The 21,387-nt window shown below is 41.2% G+C and overlaps 1 protein-coding gene across 7 annotated transcripts in view; it reads right to left on the bottom strand.

The window, feature by feature from the left end:
* PROM1 (prominin 1) overlaps window positions 1-21,387 on the bottom strand; it is a 115,544-nt gene that overhangs the window by 42,661 nt on the left and 51,496 nt on the right. For all 7 annotated transcript variants that reach the window (XM_073237813.1, XM_073237814.1, XM_073237807.1 and 4 more), the window contains exons 3-5: window positions 18,117-18,172; window positions 9,544-9,749; window positions 658-778 (exon numbers count right to left, since the gene is read on the bottom strand). In XM_073237813.1, coding sequence (XP_073093914.1) covers window positions 658-778; window positions 9,544-9,749; window positions 18,117-18,172 — 383 coding nt within the window. The remainder of the gene's footprint in view (window positions 1-657; window positions 779-9,543; window positions 9,750-18,116; window positions 18,173-21,387) is intronic.

Here is a 21,387-nt window from a genome sequence, read left to right as displayed (position 1 = left end):
GAGCCCATTAGGAGGACACCCTTTTCCACATGTTGGTGGCCGTGACCTTGGCATCATGTGTTCGGGCTGATATCTGCTGAGGCATTTTTCAGACCAATGTTCTGAATAGGCAACATGCTTCTGGGATCCAGGAAAAGGACCCTCCAACAATTCTGTATCTTCCCCCAGAACAATTTGTGGGTGGGTATGTGTCCCTTCCCAAGGAGTTTTGCACACCTATACAGATATTAGCAAATGGGTGTTTATAAAGCAGAAAGGATTCATTACAAGAATGACTTCATGCAAACCACAGGGAGTTATATAGCCAGAAAGGATGGTAGCTCCTAAAGATTTTTTTTTCATAAAAACCATGACCCTTAAAATAGTTAGACACTTGTATAATAAGTTCTATAGTTGTGTCTTATCTTTAGACAAAATAAAATTTAAAATAAAAATACCAATTCTGAAATTATGCCCCTGTACTTTTTTGAAAATCAAGAAGATTTTGGAAATTAAATTCAGGCTTTTATTTCTTCATCTACAAAATTAAAAGATTACATCTGTCTAGGTTGATTCACTGGATTTCTAGAAAGTCTAAAAGAGATTCCAAATAGAAAACAGTAACTCTAAAAGGCCCTGAACACAAAGCACCCTGGGATACACAGATTGTCGGTTTACCTCTGGAGTCACATTCAGGAGAGTTCTCAGGTCTCTGAAATTGCTGTCTGCCAGTTTCCGACTCCTTCCCATCTGGGTTGTTAGGTGGTGGTTTGCCACAAAGCCATAAATGACACCAGTGCTACAGGAAAAGGAAAGAAGAAAGAGCATTTACTGGGTGACCCATGGCTTTCTGGCCAATGGGAGTGGCCAGGGCTATGGGGCAGAGCGCCTGCAGGCCGGGCCCTTCCTCTCCCACGGCTACAGCCTTCCCACCAAATCCCATAATCCAGCCACCACCGTGGGGGCTGCGAAATAGGACTCAAGGCTCTCAGAGGAGACACATGTCCGTCTGAGATAGACGGTTCTGTTAAACATGAAGCTTATAAATGGAACAATGTTACCAATAAATTGTGGAGGAAATAGAAGGTACAGAGGTTATAAGGTTGGGTGTGTGATGTAGTCCCATTCCTGTGCAGGTGTGAATGTAGGCATGCCACATGCATACCTCTGCTCCTTGCACAGAAGACCATCAGGAAAAATACCAAAATGATGAGTGGTTTGGGCTTCTAGTGTTTTTGGTTTCTCTTGTCTTTCACATTTTTTTTAATTGTTCAGGTTGAAAGAAAACATGAATTACCCTAGCATTAAAATGCCATGAACAACAGCATACATTCAGTATCACTCCACTTTATATAAAGTATAAAATCAAACATAATGGTGTTGCTATAAGTCAGCAGTAATATTTTGGGTGGCTAATGATGTATTCGGTATGAAATGAAAATTCACACATATGTACTTATTATATGGACACAATGTAAAATCCGAATTTTATATGGATTCTCCATGAAAAACACACTTCAATGAAAAGTTTCATTTTAAAGGTTCTTTATATTAACTGATTGTTAACAATCCCCTGACTTAAATTAATTTGACCAGATGGTTTGTTTTTCTGTCAAAGCCTTCCAGCCTTAAAATGGGACATTTAAAATTGCAAATTGCTGAAGCTGTTACATTTACCCACTAGATGGCAGCAGAAAATTACATAAGATGACCACAACATTCTAGTCTACCTAAGTTAATAACAAAATTGCTACTTTGTAATAAACTGCTGGTTTGTGACCATCCAATGGAAGGTGTGGATGCCTTTTGAGAACCAATAATAGGCAAGTTTTGGAAAAAATTTTGACGCAGAATATCACTACTTCTTCACCAAAAGCAATGTGTTAGGCTCAATGCATTCATTTATTTACTGGTAGGGTGGTCAAATGTCTGTTTTTATACCACAAGACCCATGTTCCCAGGTCACCTCACAGTGCTGGGTAAATGGGGACAGTCATGGTTCATGTTAAGGGCATTGGCTCATTGCTGGTCTCATTTAAAACATATTTTCTCATAGAGGTATCCCATGGATGCATTAGGTTTCCCAAACTAATCTGAAAAAGCCTGTAACATGCAAGGTTGAACAAGATTTCTTCTGGTTGACAAGCTGCAGTGGAATGTGTAGGAACACCAGTCCTGGGTTCCAGTCCGCCTACTGCCACTGACTCACATTGCATGGGCAGGAGAAAATCACGCCTATCCTGTGAGCTGTAGTCGGTTTGGCAAAACTGGAAATTACATTAGATGAGCACTTCACCAGCTGCAAAGGAGAGGCGTGCTGGCTACCCACAAGTTCTCTAAGATGGTTGTTTTTAAGTTTGGGTTCATGCTGATGGTAATCTTTAAAGATGAATATTAACTATATTCTGTGCCATTTGGAATGACCACCTTATAATCCATTTTTGTCAATCTTAAGTCTGGATTGGTCTTCATGAGGCACACATTATACCACAGCAATGATGGTTATTAAATGATGTACTCATGCCAAATAGGGCCAAATGGCCTAAAATAATGACTTTGGAGTAGTGTGAATGGAATTTTTTAAAAGTTGAGTCATAGCACTGCACCTGGAGCTTTATTCACCATGCCAAATCTATACCATGATGTCAGGATCACCAGCTGAATACAACTGTCCACCACAAGATCATCACAGGATGTGACATGGGGGTCCTCACTCTCTCTACCCAGCATGTCCGAATGATTTGTCATTCCTATGCCTCAGACCCATTTTGTCATAAAAGGAGTCAAAGTGAACTTGGGAAACAAATTCCAGTCCAAGTCCCCTTGGCTATCACTGGACTGGGCCGGAAAAGAACCTCCTTGCCTTGAACTCCCAGGGGACTTCACCTCAAGTTCTGCGGGAGTCTTACTCCCTTCATACTCTCTTTCTACCTATATTTAAATTCCCTAAAATGAGGCGGAAACCGCTTCTTTGTTAACTGTGGGTAATGTGGTGTCTCCTGTCCATGGTGGGTGCTTAGGGAAGGTAGGTTTAAGGACTGGGCTTGGTTTCATTTGGTCCATTTAGAAGGTTAGCCATATGTTTAGAGCATCTAAATCAGAAACTGCCTTTGTTTCTTTACTGAATAAATGCCTTAACTCAAAAGATCATCAATCAGTAAAATGAATTGCAATATGACATTGCAGTTTAACACTGAAGTTCAATGTGACATATTTTAAGAGACCCACAGTTCTGTGAATCAATTACGGATCCAATTAAAATGAAAGCACTGATCACTGAAAAAAAAGTGCCTATACTAAACAGAATTCTGGAATAGAATTCAGCAACTTTTAAGGCTGATTTTCAGACCCATAACCCATCACTGTAAATTTTGTATTATAAACTAAGGATGGCAACTTCAAATGCCTACAGGGGTGGGCAGAATGCATAAAGGGAAAAGTGTATGTAATGGGCCTGTGGGAGCTGGGTGATCAGAGACAGGGTGGAGACAGATGCTCTGCAGTTCTAGCAAGTCCAAGTTCATGATGGAAGACCGGTATTGCCAGGTCTTCCAATGATTCACCAAAGTCTGGAAACCTGGATTCTTATGTAAAAGTCTCCCATTTTTAAATATTAACAGAGCAAATAATAAATATAACCATTTAAAAATATAATTAAAAAGTTTCATAAGACATATGCACACCTATGTTTATTGCAGCACTATTTACAATAGCCAGGATATGGAAGCAACCTAAGTGTCCATCAGTAGATGAATGGATACACATGGAATATTATTCAGCCATAAGAAACAAATCCTACCATTTGCAAGAACATGGATGGAGCTGAAGGATATTATGCTGAGTGAAATAAGCCAGGTGGAGAAAGACAAGTGCCAAATGATTTCCCTCATTTGTGGAGTATAACAATGAAGCAAAACTGAAGGAACAAAACAGCAACAGACACACAGATTCCAAGAAGGGACTAGCAGTTACCAAAGGGGAGGGGTGGGAGAGGGTGGGTGGTATGGAGGGAGAAGGGGATTGAGGGGTATTGTGATTGGCACACATGGTGTGGCAGGGACCATAGGAAAGACAGTGTAGCACAGAGAAGGCAAATAGTGACTGTGGCATCTTACTGCACTGATGGACGGTGACTGCAATGGGGTATTATTGGCGGGGATATGATAATATGGGTGAATGTAGTAACCACATTGTTTTTTAATGCGAAACCTTCATAAGAGTGTATATCAATAATACCTTAATAAAAAAAGTTTTCTATCTATTCAGATCAATTGATAGTTTTCATTTGCAATCTCTAGTTGAAAACTCTGTCATAAACACCGAGAATAAAGAAATTATCCTTTCTGTTACTGTCAATTGAGATATTCCTTATAATCCTGTTTTTTTAAGAAAAAAACACATGAATTAATATTTTTGTTTCTTTCAACCAACACCAGTCAACTATTAGAATATGAAGATGCTGAGGGAAATTGAGCCCACAGAAAAGGAATAAAATGTCATTGACTCTTAGTTCTCTGGCATTTGACATAAAAGATACCAAAAACATGTATTTTTATGCAGGAAAACAAAATCTCTTAAAGTTTTTAGAAGATAGGAATCTAAATTTTTATGGCATATTAGTATTTTATCTTCTAGAATTTTTTATGGATGGACCATTTTTCCACATATAAACTTCAAAGTAAATATTGAAAGCTTTTAAAGACTAAGGAGAAACTTGAAAATTTGTAGCATATTTTTCCTATCAATTTCTACTGACAAATTAAATAATAACAGCTAAGTAAATGCTTTTAGTCTGTAAACTGATCTTATTTTTTAATGAGATTATGTTTTAGTTTAAATTTTAATAATAAATAACTAACCCTCTTATTCACATTAAGAAAGTCTCATGATTTTTAGACATGCTAGCTCGATTTCTTTTCTAGAACCTTGTGGCCTCCAAGCCAGGAACAGACAATCACAACCTAATAAAAAAACGAACTTTGACAACAGCCACCTTCCTAACAGTGACTAGGATTCCATTTTTACCAGGGTAGTTGGCAAATGCTGATTTATTATGCTTGGAAACTTAGAAATATACTGGAAAAATAAAGGCAAGGCTGTTCCTTTTTCTGTTGTTAATCACCCTTCTGAAATTTTGAAAGATGCCAGTGATGACAGTGCCAAGGAAAGAAAGGAGAGGAAACCTGGCATTTTCTTGTGAAAGGCACATCTGCTTACACAGTCCAGTGAGAGGTGGAAATTCAATCTTCTGCTGTTGGTCAAACAGACTTATATAAACATACGTCAATGTCTGTGGAATTCTAACATTCCTCAGCTGCCTTTGGGGAAAGATCAGACAGAAAGGACATAACCACATACAGTCCACATACAATAGGATTTCTCCTTCACTGTTGCCTTTCTCAAAACAAAAATTTTTTAAACATTTTAAATAAAAAAAGAATGGATGGAAATTAGCGTACTCAAGACTAATTGAAAAACCAACTTCATTTTTAATGGTAACACTTGCACAGAACCACAAAATGAGATTGAGGCTGATAAAAGGCAAGTGCATTACTCTGGGTTTCTGAAAGCGTTTTGCAAAAGTTTTCTACAAAGACTATCACCAATATGTGATCTCAACTGAGGCCCACGTAAGCCAAAGGCCAACACTTCCTCTTCTTGCTGCCTTCTAACCGCTCTGCCTTCATAGTTATATTGTATCTGATTTTGTGGACATATTTTCTTCTCCTTCCTCTCTAATCATAATTTAGAAATTTTTGCTTTCCCTGGTTTTTAATCTTGTTAGCTAGTTTTGAGTACTTGTAAACAATACATAACTATTAATCAACTCTTTGATATAGAAGATACTTGAAAACCTATAGAGGTTTCATAAGGAAGACATCAAAACTAAAATATTTAGCTCTTCTCATTAAAAAATGCAAGGCAGAGGTTTAAATTTCTAGCCTGAATTTCAAATAAACAAACCAATCTCAAGCAATGCTCTTCTTTAGACCTATTTATAATTCACATATGAATTCAGTATATTATGTGAAATAAGTTTTACATTTGTCACAGCTTCAAATAGGTGATCAACTTTGATTTAATTTCAAATTGTGAATTTCAAACTAATGAATTTTACTTGTGTCAGGGAAATATCTCAACTGAAGGTGTAGGAGGCTGTAGAATCATGGAATGTATTTTTGTTTATTTTTAACAGCTTTATTGAGATGTAATAGATGTTTTCTTACATTATTCTTTTGCACTTTAAAAATAAACTGTCAAATACAGTAGTCACTAGCCTCCTATGGCTACTAAAGTTTAAAGTTTAAATTTAAGTTAATACAACTAAAAATCTCATTCCTTAGTCACACTAATGGTATTTCAAGTTCTCAATAGCCATATGTGGCTACTGGCTATGAATTAGTACAAATACAGATTATTTCCATCACTGTAGAAAATTCTATTGGGCAACACTGTTCTACAATGCTATACCCAGTATGTATTTTCTTCTTTTTTTAAATTTAAGTATCATTGATATACAATCTTATGAACAACATGTGCTTTCAACATTCATTCATATTATCAATTCCTCAACCCCCCTATTGCAGTCACTATCAGCATAGTAAGATGCTCTAGTCACTACTTGTCTTCTCTGTGCTGTACTGCCTTCCCTGTGACCTACCTATCATTGTGATTGTGAATTATAATGCCCCTTAATCCCTTTCTCCCTCCCCACCCACACTCCCCAACCCCTCCTCTTTGGTAACGGCTAGTCAGCTAGTCACATCTTGGAGTCTGTGACTCTGCTGCTGTTTTGTTCCTTCAGTTTTGCTTCATTGTTATACTCCACAAATGAGTGAAATCATTTGGCACTTGGCCTACTCCGCCTGGCTTATCTCACGGAGTATAATACCCTCTAGCTCCATCCATGTTGTTGCAAATGGTAAGATTTCTTTTTTTTTTACAGCTGAATAATATTCCATTGTGTATATGTCACAGTGTGTATTTTCTTAAAAGAGTTTTCAAAACTAAAATATACTCGAGAAAAAAAAATCATCTAAATTGTTTGATGTATCCAAATTCTTACGAATAAAAAAAAATTGTAGCATTCATTTTACATATAACTGAATGCTAAGTTTATGTCTGACTTTGTAGCTTTATTATTTATTACATCTTTATTTTTTATTATTATTCTTACTTTGGTTATTTTAAACATAAGTAAATAATTCAATCAGTTCAGGGTGAACTAAAATGTATATGACACATAATTCTATATGTGTAATATATAATAATACTATAATGCAAATTAAAGTTCAACTTAAAAACAAACTCAGTACATATGGGTGCTTCAGTCAGAAAAAAAAAGGGGGAGGTCCATTATTATATATGTAAACATTTGTTAGGGAAAACAAGTAACTACATGCAATAAAGAATTTTCCTGAAATTACACCATATGTATTAATAACAAATGAAAACTATTAACTTGTTAAGTAATCACACTAACAAGAAGCCCTGAGAGAGTATTTTCAGATGATACTTTATCATCTGGGCCTCCTCTTCGAAGTCCAGGGGGCACAGACTGGGAGAAGCATGGCTGTTCAAGTCTTTGGATGAATGCAGGAAGTAGGTTGCAGGCTTACAGGAAATGTAGCAGGGTTCCTGCTGGGTCTGACAGGTCTGCGGGCTCTATCTGCCACTTATGTGGTAGCTGGAGAAGAGGTAAGTACTCCTCCAGCTGCAGAGTCTGTACATTTCTGAAAATACTTCAAATGCAACGCAGACAGACAGGGGTACCTGGAATTGCCATTGACCTTATCCTAAATGGCCTTTCCGTATTTGGTGTGAAGAAACAGATTCAAATTATCTACAGAGAGACAGACAGGGAGACAGAGCAGAAAGAGGCCCACACCCCCATCTTGCAGAAAAAAAAACAAAAAACCTCCACACGTTCAAACAAAGGTGCAGGAAATCAGTTCACATATTCATTGGTTCCTGTTTGCACGTGTATTGTTAAGGTTTATTAGTTCACTATTTTCAGCAAAAGCATGTCTTTGTTTAAAAAACGAAAAAATGACTGCCCTGGAATTAGCGGTAATGCATTGGCTTTTTCTTTGCTTTCTGTAAGGATTTTTTGGTTGGTCAATTTTATTTTCAGTGTAATTAGTTCAGTAGGTAAAGTTATATAATTCAAAAGAGACACAACGTCTAAGTGCATTAATTAAGTGAGTATCCTTCCTTCACCTCCCCAACCACCCAATGGAGATCAGGTGGGATCTCCTCTTCCCAGAGGAGACCAGGGTTGCCAAGGTCTTACAATCCTGCCACATATGTTCTCTGCAAATGCAGCCAGGTGTTTGCACCTCTCTCCCGTGTTCAGCACATGTTCTGTACATGGTCTGCAAGCAGCTTTCTCACTTCATCTCTCTTGGGGACTGTTTCATATCAGCTTGTCTAAAGCCACCCAGTCCTTCCCAGTGGGTATGTTGTATTCCACTGAATGGTCACCCCAAAGCAGAGAGATGTCTTACCAGGCCTGTTCTCATGGCCACACTTAAAGAACTTTTCTTCTTGGATTTACAGCTAGAACTTCAGCTGGTAGGCCACCTTAGACTGTCCTGTTTAATTTTGCTCAATTACTGTTTAATTACATTTTCTGCTTAAATTTCTGAGTATCAGTTATTTAGCAAAACTTCAAAAATTTTGCTCACAACAACTGAGCAAATGCAATGCTCACTGCCAACCTCCTTGTCTCTGTCTCCTTGAGGCTTGGCATTATCCATGCCATAGGCACTTTATCTCTGCTAACTGCTAACTGACGTGACACTCATTGGTTGAATGAATGAAGAACAATGACTGAATATCAAAACGAGGGGGACCAGTTTTGTGAAGCACATCCCTCAGCTGAGGAATCCAATTTGGACTCAATAAAATGTCATCATCTTAAAAGCAGTGTACTTCTGATCTGTCAGTCAGTTGGAAAACTTTTGGCAGCAGAAGTTGCTGCAGAAGAAACATTTTAAATCATGAGTGTGTTCCAGCCTTTACGAAAGGGTAGCAGCTTAACTGCAAATTCAAGAACATTTTATTTTATTTCATTATTACTTATATTTATTATTAAAAAGCTATTATTAGATAATCATTATTTATTACTAGTAAGTTAATTCCATTCTACAATATCCTCAAACTCCTCAATGCAGGGACCGGGCCGCCCTTCAAGATCCGTTTGAATGTAGGAATCAACTGTCACATACTTGCTCTGCCTTCCTATAGCCTGCCTCTCTCAAACAGCTATTTAAGAGGAGGGAGCCGATGGTCTGGGAGGTAAATGCTTCCAGCATGTATCAGGATGTCTTGGAGATGAAACAATACCAAAGGTTTGGCTTATCATGTAAATGAGGGCAGCTTGATCACCACGCTGACTTGAGGTCACAGTGTCATCTTTCTAAGTGGTCCTGAACAAGCACTTTTGTTCTCATCTGTTTTGGGGGTATTTTTGTTTAAAACTCATGGGCTTAACAGTGAAAAAAATGAGACATTCCTCAGCCACCCAGAACACAATCAGCTGTTTCCCAAGACTCTGCTTGCCTTATCACTACACAGATCACCAGAAGGGAGACCGTGAAGTATTTCCTCAGGCAGGGGCCGTTTCTCTTCTGACGCTGGTGCATTTCTCCACCACACTTGTTACAGCAGCGACACAAACCGAAGCAAACCCCCACCAGGGGCATCAGGATCACGAAGAGCAGTCCCAGGATGGCACAGATAATAATGCCCATTTCATAGTAGATGATCTGCAAGTCAAACAGAAGAACAGCACATACTGTAACACAGAAGAACAGATAGAACATTCCACAATGTACGCATTTCATGTTTTTAAACCTATTTGCCATTAGGAGCTGAATCTTAATGTGTGCATATATATTTTGAAGTCCCTTTTTGAAACAGAGGAAGCAGAGATTGGAGTTATCAGAATATGGGACCAAGTGATTTATATCTTCTTTCAGCTCCCAGGAAAATGTCCAAGTGCAGGGCCAAGTTGCAAATGGCTTAATTTAAACCCTAAAGATATTTTTTTGGTTTTAAATGGCAAAACACATTTTGGCAGAATTACTTGCATAATGAATAGTCTATGTATAGGGTACTTTTCACCCGGATGTAACACCAGGGGAAGTTATTAAGAATTCGAAGCAGATTGGAATGGATGAACAAAGGACACATCCATAGTTAGCTACTAAAGGATCCAGGAACATATCTAAATTGAGAAAACAGGCTCTGGCTTTCTGAGTCCAACATGGCCATTCGCTTGGTTTCTCCACCCATTTAATGGGAATAATAATATGTACCTAATAAGGTCATGGTGAACATTACAAATAATATATGACTAGAGATAATGTGCCCAGTACAGTATGCAGCACAGATTAGACATTTAATAACTGGCACCTCCATGCCAGGCTGATGAGGCTGAGCTCTGCAGCCTGTGTATCAGACAGCTCCTAGGTTCCTAGGAACTAGCATGCTTCTAGATATGCATTTTTAAATATGTGACCAAAGCCTGTTTTTATAATCACTAACGACTTTATTCTGGGATAAATAAAAATGGATGCAACCAGATGACAAAACTTGAACTTGCTCCAATTCACAAATGCAGTTTCTCACATTTCCATAAAGCAAGACATTTTTAAAGAATGGCAGAAAATTACAAGTTGGCAGTTTGCAACTAATGGATCAGCTGGTTAACAATAGATTCTGAAGCCAAGTTGAGCAAAGTAAAACAAAACTGAAGTGTTGCTCCTAGAAGCAAATGTGGTATCTTGGGAGACAGCGCTGAACATGGAGACAGTGGACCTGCTTTAAATCCCAGCAGGGGGCTTCTAGTCCCCTAAACTGGAAAACTTTACATTAGCATGAATGTCATGAGCATATTGTGAGGGACAGATACTTAAATGATTTGATGTGACAACAATTAGCCAAGTGCCCAACACACACAGCAAATATTCAATCAACATTAGTTAACTGTGGGCAAATGTTTACGAGTATTAAGCCAGGTGCACCTGGCACTTGAATATTAACTACTTTGATATTAAGGATAAAATACTAAAAAGAAAAAAAAAAGTGGCTAATGTTGTTGCATTCAAGTACATGCTCCTGCTTAAACTATGTCCCACCCCATGGCCATGAAGAGTCATTATTTTCTGGTGTTTGTAACCCCACCTTGAGGATTCACATCTTTGGCCAATTGGGAAACCAGCCCTAGATCCTCTAAACTCTTCTATATTTCACTATCTTTTCTCAGCAAATATTCTAAATTATTTATTATTTTTAAAAAAATTTAAAATCCTTTCTGAATCCTGGGAGCCACTGAGCCCCCAGGAGAGATGGTGTATTGAAACATTTTAAATGTACCATCTCTGGCTCCAAATACAAATTTTATATTTTATATACAACCTTTCTAATGTTACTAAGTATTATGCAAACAGTATCAGGAAGGAGATGTGTCATTTCAAGAGTTTGCTTCAAGGCTGAAGTCTGGCCAACGTCTGGCAAGGACCTATATTATTTTCTGATACACCAAGATCTCTGGAGCACTTTGTGGATTATGTTGGAAAGAGGATCAAGATTTAAATTTGCTAAGATGGGCTGCTGTTCTTTCATGAACCACTAACACTGAAAGAGGAAATTAAAGATGATAGCAGAAACAAAAATGAAACAATAATTTAAAAATCATCACAGTGGAGATGACAGCGGAGATAGAAATTTCTGGCAAAAAGCGTTGCACTACTACCAGCTTCACACAGAGCAACATGAAACAGCAGACAAGTACTTTACCTTCAGAACCAAAACTATATTTTCTGGCTGTGGAAGTCAAAGCAGTTGAAGATTTTGTGCAAGCCAGAGGCAGCAGGCATCAAGAAAACAGAAGTTACACGAATGATTAATCATAATCGGAAACATAATAATCTACACAGAGAAAATCAGGTGAGAGAGGGATTGACACGAGACAGGAGTATAAAACTTGAGTGTTCATTAGAGAAACAGTGTTTCGTTTAGAGCCAAGGTCTAGAATTTAAGTTTGAATTTACATCTGGATTTCCTGAAAGTTTCTTAGCGAGTATGCTAATTGGTGATGGAATTAGTGGGAAAGTACAAATGCCTAACACACTGACCACGTGGTCTTCAATAAACCGAATCAGCAGTTGCCTAGAACCCCAGAGCCAAAGGCAGCATTTTCCAAAGCATCCTTTCTAAACTGAAAATCTGATGGTGTCATCCCCTTGCTCAATAGCATTCCATGGATTCCCACCATGTTTAGTTCATATTTCTTAATGTGGTCCTATGTTATTAAATCCTGGCCCCATATCCATTCTTCTTGACCATTCTTGTCCCTAGAAAGTGTCATGCCCTCTCTCCACTTCCTCACTCTGGGACTCCCTCCCTTGCCCAGAACATTCCTGCCACACTTCCCCTGATTAAACTCAAGTCTCAGCTTGAGTGCCGCCTCCTCCAGGAAGTCTATCTTGATATAACCACATCTGGGCTTGCCACCCACTCCTCCTTCACGTGGCCATGGAGTCCTGCACTTGCCCTTTCCCCAGCACACACCCCACTCAGAGTGACAGGCTCCCATGGGAGCATTTCCTGAGCCACGCTATACACTCAGGAGAGACAGAGCCCTGGCAGTCACACCCACCCTTCTCTCCCAAGCACCAGATCTAGGACCTGGCACGCAAGAGTTGCCCAATATATAAATCAGGCAAACTGATGACCTGAGGAAGTAGGAGCCTCTGCCTTAGACCAGCAATTCCTCAACAGTGGTACTAAGACAAGGACAGGTCAGTAATGAGGGTGCGCCAACCCGTGGTGAAATACAATTGTCAAGATGCAATGAGTTTCCCATAAAGTGAAATTTGCTCTGTTTATAAGCCTATCCTTTTTCGGGTGAGAGAGAAGTGATTTGTATATAAAAAGGGACAGTTATTATTGTTGCTATGGTTGATTTTAAATGTCCTTATGTGGCAAAATAAAAGTAGGTGGTCTGTGCTATTTCCCGGATTACTTTTTTGAAACTGGTCCAGGAAATCCAAAAGTTTAGAAATTATTGCCTTAGATGGCAGATTTACACAGATGCGAAAGAACAATGTGATATTAGTAACTTTTACACGAGGCATCCAAAATGTTGGGGTGGGCAGTTCAGATGCACAGGCTCCCCCATCACGGGCATCTTGAATGACTGCAGCCTCCCTCCCTGGGCGGGGGCTCCTCAGGACAGGTACCTCTCAAATGCCACCATAAGCACCTCACAGTGTGTGTTATAAGCACTGACTTCAGGTTCCTTCTCTTAAGTATGTGAGACAATTTGGGTGAGACAGGAAGCTGTCTTTAATGACCCCCGAGTGCGGCTATAATTAGGTAAGTTCAGAGAACATGCTCTTGGTTACGAGGCCCGACCCTGCAGGGCTGCAGCCAGGGCAGAGCCTCTTGGAAGCTCTAACAGCCAGCTGATTCTTTTGAGTTTTATTTTCTCACCCAAGAGTCAGCCTGGTCTGACACGTTTCATAGGATATCAACCAAGCCCTTCGTGAGCTACATGCATTTTCACCTTTCCGCTGTCCTTGCTGGTTGGCATATAGGTACGAAGTCTCATTCTTGCAATGCAGCAGCTTGATCCCGCCTATCCCACTTCGTATCTGTGATTCCCTCCTCCAGTGAACTGCCCATTACTATCACCTGGGGACCTTTCAGGAAATACCAGTAACCAGCCAACCCTGACAAACTTCATCAGAATCCCTGGGGGATGGACGTAGGCATTGTTCCAATGCTACTCAAAGAATGTCTTACTGAAAGAATGGGGATAAGCAGAGACTCTATTTTATACAGTTACAATGAAGACAACATGAGAAACAGTAGGAAGCAACATGTTTGTGCATTATTTTATGTGCTTTACACGGACTATTTAATGTGAATTGAGTTAATGCACATGAAGCACTTAGACAAGTGTCTGCCAGAGTCATGCTCAATAATAATAATAGTAATAAGTAATAATCAATGTATGTTAGCATTATTCTCAGCTCTCAGCTCCACTGAGCCTTGGCAAGGAGCCCAGTCATGGACCACCTTGCACTGCTTCCTATCCAAATGCTTTCTGAGATCCCTGAAAGGTACTTCCCTGACTTGGAGAGTGTGTTCCTACAGGCAGCACAGCGCTGCCCTCTCAGAGGGCAGGAGACAGAGCACCCATTCGCTACCTTCCACAGTCATGTAGGGTGGGTGCCACACATCACAAAGCTACCTGGAACGTTGACCTGACGTTAACTAAGTGCTGAGTCGATATCCCATGACCGCTGGCACTAATGAGGTCGTGAAAAGCAGCAGGGCCCCAAGCCCTGCACCCACCCTCAGAGGAAGCTTCAAGGAAGGGAAGGGTAGTAGCTGCGTGATGCAATGAATGAGGGAGACACAAACTGGCCAAACCCAGAGCACAGCCAGCCAAGAGGTTGGAGTGCAGCCTCCCTGAGTGCAGGATTTTCTTTCTGCAGGGCAGAAATACTGCCGTCTTAGACGGGCGTCACTGTGAAGACGGGAAACAATGCAAAGCCTCTAATCCAGAGCTCAGCACAGGGGGGGCAGGACGGCAGCTCTTCCTGTTCCAGGCAGGAAGAGGACAGCTCAGGAATGTGCTTTAGGAAGCAACAGAGAACCTTTGTAGTTCAGACAAAGTGTTTGCAGGCTGACGTAAGGGCTTACTTCTCACTAACTCTACTCGCTGTCAAGTCCCGTTTCAGTGCCAGTTCTCTGTGGGGTCTTACATGATGTGTATCCCTGTCCAGCGTGTGTCCCAGTTACCTCCTGTATGGGTGTGCTTGGGCTGTCGCAGACATGTACCACAGACCACTGGTTTCAACAACAGAAATTAATTTCTTCACAGTTGTGGAGACTGGGGAGTCCAGGATCAAGGTGCTGGCAGGTCTGGTTTGTTCTGAGGCATCTCTCCTTGGCTGTCTTCTCCCTGTGTCTTCACACAGTCTTTCCTCTCTGCAAGTCTGTGTCCTAATCTCCTTTTCTTATAAACGACATCAATCAGGCTGGATCAGGACTCATCCAATGACCGCATTTAACTCAATGACCCCTTTAAAGACCCTGTCTCTAAATACAGTCCCACTCTGAGGTCCTGGGGGTTAGGACTTCAACATGCGGATTTTCGACACAGTTCAGCCCATAACATCCATGCACAGAGCTTATCCTGTGGCCTCCCTTTCTACAACTCCGAGTTCTTAGAGTGAAGGCCATACTTTCACGTGTTTGTATCCCACCACACATTGCTTGTAGTGAGTACTCTGTAAGTAGCCATGAAATGAATACATTAAACAGAAGAGAGAAGGTGTAAACAAAAACGTCAGGGAGAGAAGGGGCCCGAGGACCCTAAGTACTACTTTTAACTTTCAGCTCAGGGGCAGGAAGGAGGCGGTCCTGTGTAAAGGGGTCAGATTTCCCTTCCAAAGCCAGGCCCTCCCCTTGGAACACAAGGTCTGCACCACTGAGTGCTTATGAACCCCCTTCTGAAGAAAGTTCATGGAAAGACCCCCGGCTGGAAGACCACTCCTGGCTGCCTGGGCTCCTGCCCTCCGGGGGCTCAGCAGAAGATGACGCACCGAGAGAGGGCCTCTGAGGGCTGCAAAGACTCCCAGGGCCACTCACCTGAACAGCTCTTGGTCGGTGACTGAACCAGCTAGGGGCCAGGGGGCCAGTATCAAAGATGCTGTTGGTGCCTGGCATGTCCCTCAGGCCTTAGGCATATGGGTGTGCCGCCTCTAACTTCTAACTGGTGTCTTTAACCCTGTGCTCAAAGGCATTTTCCAGAACCATGGTAGGTCAGAAGTGGTTAGGGACTAACACTGCCCCCCAGGCAGCCTGTGACCAGGGCCTTTCCGTCCTGGGCTCTTCCCACCGGCTAACCCAGCACTGGCGTTTTGCATGGTTTCCCACAGCAAAGCCACAGGATGATGCTCTGGTCACTTCTGGTGGCAGGTGGAGGCCTGGCACACCCTTTCCAGGCTGCCCTCCTACCCCTGATCACCTCCCCACTTCCCAGCCAGGGTTCCCTGCACCTCCCAGACAATGGCTGGCTCTGAGTCCTTGACTCAGGGTCTGCTCTGAGGGACTCAAACCTAACACACCCAGCATTGATCAGACTACACCAGAGAGCTCCTCTCCCAATGTGGCCTGCCTTCTGTAGTATCTTTGCTAAACTAAGTGCCTCTTGCTTGGATATCTGTGGAAAACTTGGCCCAATCCCACATCTTGGGTGGGATTCAGTTCATTCACATGGGCTCAGTTCTGTAAGTTCTCTGCACTTCACACCCTCGTTAATGGTTTTCATCCATTTGCAGAGGCACCTGAGGTGAAGAGAAAACCAGGAACCAGGGGGATCCCCAATTTTACAGGTGCTCCAAATCTCACACCAAGCTAACTATGAAGGACATGCCATGGACAGCATCCCAACTTCGGGTAATACTTGCCAGGGTGCCCAGTCACCCCAGGGTTTCAGACCCCCCTCCTCTAAGGCGTGGACCCAGATGAAGTGTGACCCCATCACCCAGTCCTTGGTAGAACTGGCTGGCATTCAGACCACGTTGCTAACTGCATGCTAATTTTTCATATAAATACAAAAGCAACAGTCATTTGATTCTGCCCAGGGATACAGGCAGACACAGGCAATCATGTTTAGGAGATGTAAGTGAAGCCAGTGGCATTTAATAATGAAAGTGCTTTCCATGGTACTAGGGGAGGCTGTCGGCTAGGCAGTAACTGGTTAGCCATCTTTTACAAGTGTAAGTGGTCTTTAGAAAAGGCTTTCCTCTATGGTTTCTGTGTTCACCTTTCTCCTGAGCATCATTTTATTGCAAACTGAGAACATGAGGCCTTGTAACCACAGTATCTGAGGTAACCATTCGCTGGGCAAGAGTTCACTGCCCTCCCCACGCACTGGCCTCCCGTCCATGGGGAATTGTCACTCACGTCTGCTGTGCTGGTCATTAAAGAATGGCCACCTGTGTCTGCTTTTACTGTGTCTTGATAACCACCTTTGTACCAGGAAAGGAGAGAACAAAGTGCTTCACCCTGCAGGGCTAGGAGCCTGACGAACAGATTCAACTATTTTTTATTATCCTAACATTCAATACAACAAACATGTCTGTTTCGCTGGCAACCTACACTCATACTAAAGCAAAATCAAAAGAGCACATTTTTTCCATTTAGACGGTTGATCATAGGTGCAAATGGAGTAAATTAGCACCTTAGTATTAAGTAGAGACATTCAGGGTGCTTAATTCTTTCTGAAAATATTGTCCTCTCGCCTTCAAGAGGCATTCAAGCCCCGCCATGTCCCGGCCCCAGCTCACCTTTCCTTTCTCCTCCTCCTCACTCACTGGCTCCACCCACGGGCCTCCTCCTTCCACACCTTGTCCTGGCCGCTCCCATGGTCCCCATAGCCCAGCATGCCAGCAAAGCCACCTCCCCACCTGCTCCAGCCCTGCTGATTCTTACAACAAGCCCCAAAGTCACCTCCTCATGGAAGCACTTCTGGTCAGAATTCACTATTTTTCCTCTGCATGTTATTTCTAAATCTACTTATTTCCTTCTCCTACTTTGCCTTCTGCTGTAAATAACTGGGTACTGTCTCTGTCCCCCTGCTCTGAGCCTTGAGACCGGGGGTCACCTATCTTCTTCATCCATGTCTCTCTTCCAGTCCTCGCCAAGTGCACACACAGGCTGCTCCGGAAACAGCCTTCAAATATATAGTACTTTTTAACAAACTATATTTTAAAACAAAGTACATATCCCTATTTCAAACAATTCTATTTAGTTAGGGCGCTCTTTTCTCTTCACTAAAAATGTAGCATAATACTTCGGTGAAGGAAATTTTTGTTTTCAAATAATATCCAGCTTGAAAGGTGAATGTTTCTTCAAACACTACTTTTGACATTTATGTTTTAGTTCAAACAGGATTTTATAAGGGGATTCAATATTCCATAAAGGTTCTTAGTCAAAAAAGGTTACTAAGTTCACAGGTTAAATAGCTGGTTCATTAAAGATTCACTTTCAAGTCAGCCAAAATTTTGCTTATATGTATTTTTAATTAAAAATACATCAATGAAAATTACCTGTTCATAATCACTTGCGAAGTCAAACTTCTTTTGCAGAAGTTTTCTTAAAACACCTGGAAAAAAAGCCACAAAACAATAGCAGGATTATTTTTTCAGTAAAAATATAAAACACATATTTAGAAATAAAGGGCTAAATATGCTCACAAATTATTGTATCTCTATATAGCATTCTTACAATGTTAATCTTATTTCTTAATATAAGTAAATAATTGAATTGACAACGTTCTAATCAGAAGCAAAGAATAGAGGCCAAATATTTTCTACTCTTTCGTCAGTGGCAGAATTAGAGGATTACCGTTTTTAGGAGTTTTCGTTTCTCACAACACACCTTTATACTTACCAGCAAACCACATACACCTCATTAATAATCACTGCTAAAATGTTACACTGTAATGGCTAATGCTTAATTATTTGGAACCACAAATGCAATTTATTCTTTCATAGGTCACATTTACATAATATTTTATGAATGAAGGCAATCTTACAATTAACTTAATCCAAAAGTTCTTAACATGAGACATCCTTTCCTGCCCATCTCCCAGCAGTGAATGACAATCCTGAAATACTTTGAAAAATTGGGTTTTTCTGTGCATGTTTGCTTTGGTCATTTTTAAATACTCACATAGGTGAGGCGCCAAGCTTTATCTTGACTCACCAATCTGGGGACGATATGGCCTAAATGATGCCCTGACAGGGAGAGTGACAGATAAAACCAATGATGGGTGAGAAGGTCAACCTAAGGCCTGGGTCTGAGGATATATTCTGTATGCATCACTTCTAGAGTGTACTACTAGGGGAAATACCCCAGGTGAGTCCTTTTTTTAAAGCAAAAAATTGGTACTTACATGCCAGAAAGCAAGGCAAGCCACTTTCCTGCAGGGCTTTCTGGAAAACAACGTCCCACCTACACAGAGCAGATTTTAAAGAGTATGCTGCAGGCAAAGGGATTTCCAATCTTGTAGGTACCCAGGGAACCCTAGTAGCTTCTCTGAGGCACCTGGGGTGACCCTAGGAGAGGAGGAGTGTGCGACTGCTCTGCCCCAAAGGTCTCCTCTGCCCTTGAACCAATCGCTTTGCTTTGGTCTATTACATAGATGAGGCTTTTGTTTACGATTTCATTGGATGAAAGGGTCCACTGATGATTTTTTTTTTAAAAAGATTGAAAATCATTCATTTATTAAAATAACATTCACTGACACAGGTGATGTTCATATGTTGCAATGTGGGATCTTGATCTGATTAAGAGTTGGGTTGGAGTCCAAGCTCCATTTCTTTCAGAGTGAAAAATTAACTGCCACAAACATCATCTGCAAAATGGGATGATGGAGGGTCCCACCCTAAAAGGACTGCCTTTTATTAAGTGAGATAACATGTATGAAAAAACCAGTACAGGGCCTGGCACCTAGCAGGAACCGCTGTGTGCTAGGATTACTACTCCGTGAAGGCACATAGGAAATTAGGTTACCGAGCAATCTGCATAGGAAGTGTAGGATGAAAGCATTATTTAGGCCGTGTGAAATTCATTCACCTTTCTTGTCATTGCAAATTCAAACAAATAAACCCAAACAAAAATGCTGACTTTCTTTTAAGGAATGACCCTTCTTCCCTCTCAGGCCAATGGACCAGGTCTGCAGTGAGCCGAGCCCCACACAGATGGATCCCTACTGGCCAAAGCCAGCAGTTCTCCAAGTGCGGTCTGTGAGCCTCTTGAAATCCCCAAGATATGCTCAGGGTGTCCACACAGTTGAGATAAAAGAAGTTATTTGCCTTTTGGCTATATTGAGACTTGCACTAAGGGTGCAAAAGCAATCATGGAAAACATTGCAGGCCAGGAGCATAAATCACAAAATGTTCAGTGTATTCTTCATTACTGTGAACTCCTGGAAAACAAAAAGCCAGTTATATGTAATATTCTTGATGAAGTACTAAAAATCATTATTTTATTCAATCTCAATCTATGAGTAAACATCTTTCTTTTATTATGTGGAAGAGTGGTGCCTCTTACTAGACACCCAGGTGTGGTGCCCGTTTCCAGAAAGAGAACTTGGGAAACTGTTTTGAGTCGTGTGCTAAACTAGCCACATTTTTTCATGGAACACCACTTTTACTTAAAAGAAAGACTGAGAGCCAAAACATGTATATTTAGATTTGAGTATCTCATAGACATTTTCTCTAAAATCAAGGAAGTGGAGACTGCAAATTCAAGACAGTGACTCATAGGATTTGTTACCAGTGATAAAATTAGGATGTTTATGCAAGAATGAAATTTTGCAAAATTTGTATCCATGAAGTTGACAGATTTTATCTGTGGGATTTCATCACATTGCTCTCACTGCCCTTTAGTAGGGCTCTATCAGTAACACAGGTACCAGGTGCTTCTCTAGCAGAGCTGTGGGGGGGTCAGCAAGTGCAAGAGATCATGCACTGGTGGCAGCCTCAGTGAAACTGGCTTTCCTCGGGTTCCAAACAGATGCTCTCATCACTTTGCTGAAGGACCCCTGGCTCCTCCCAAGTTACTCTGGGATCCTGGTGGTCCTGGATATCCTAGGAATGGATACATTAAATGACACCCCTCACTGGCGGCTGACCTGTCTCGGCTGTCACCTGGCCCTGGCCCTCATCCAAGACCAATTCTTGCTGTGATGACCAAAAACCCATCCAAGGATTTGGGGCAGAGCTGTTCTCTCTCCCTGAGGTTTACAGTGGCACTGTCTAATAGAACTATATTGCAAGTTATGTACGTAATGACTAGTAGCCACATTTAAAAAGTGAGAAGGAACTTAGGTGATGAATTTATTTTAAACTAATTTTAGTAATATGCTTTACTTACTCTAGATCTATGCAAAATATTATCATTTCAGTATGTGATGATATAAAAACATGAATGAACTATTTTACAGTCTTACAGTCTTATTTCTAACTAAATGTTCTAGATCTGGTGTAGAGGCCCTTCGGTGCACCTCAGTTCAGACTAGCTACAATTCAAGGGCTCCGTGGCACATGTGGCTAGCGGCTTCTGTACTGGACAGCATATGTTTAGAGGCACCCAAGGCACCCAGGCCTGTATCTTCCTTACTCCCCTCTCCTCTTCGTGCACCTTGACACAGAACATAGTGAGCATCCTTCATGCTCAAAGCCACAGTATCCATTTTTCCTTTGGCTTCCCTGTGTATCTCTAATTAGGTAGCTCTTTATCAGGGTAAGAGACCATCAGAAATGCCTGCAGTGCACAGCCCAAGCATCTTTACTGTAAAGGCCCAGCATTAAC

The sequence above is a fragment of the Manis javanica genome, chromosome 5 (genome assembly GCF_040802235.1).
Source record: "Manis javanica isolate MJ-LG chromosome 5, MJ_LKY, whole genome shotgun sequence".
Classification (NCBI taxonomy): Eukaryota; Metazoa; Chordata; class Mammalia; order Pholidota; family Manidae; genus Manis; species Manis javanica.
This window is presented reverse-complemented; position numbering and strand designations above follow the sequence as displayed.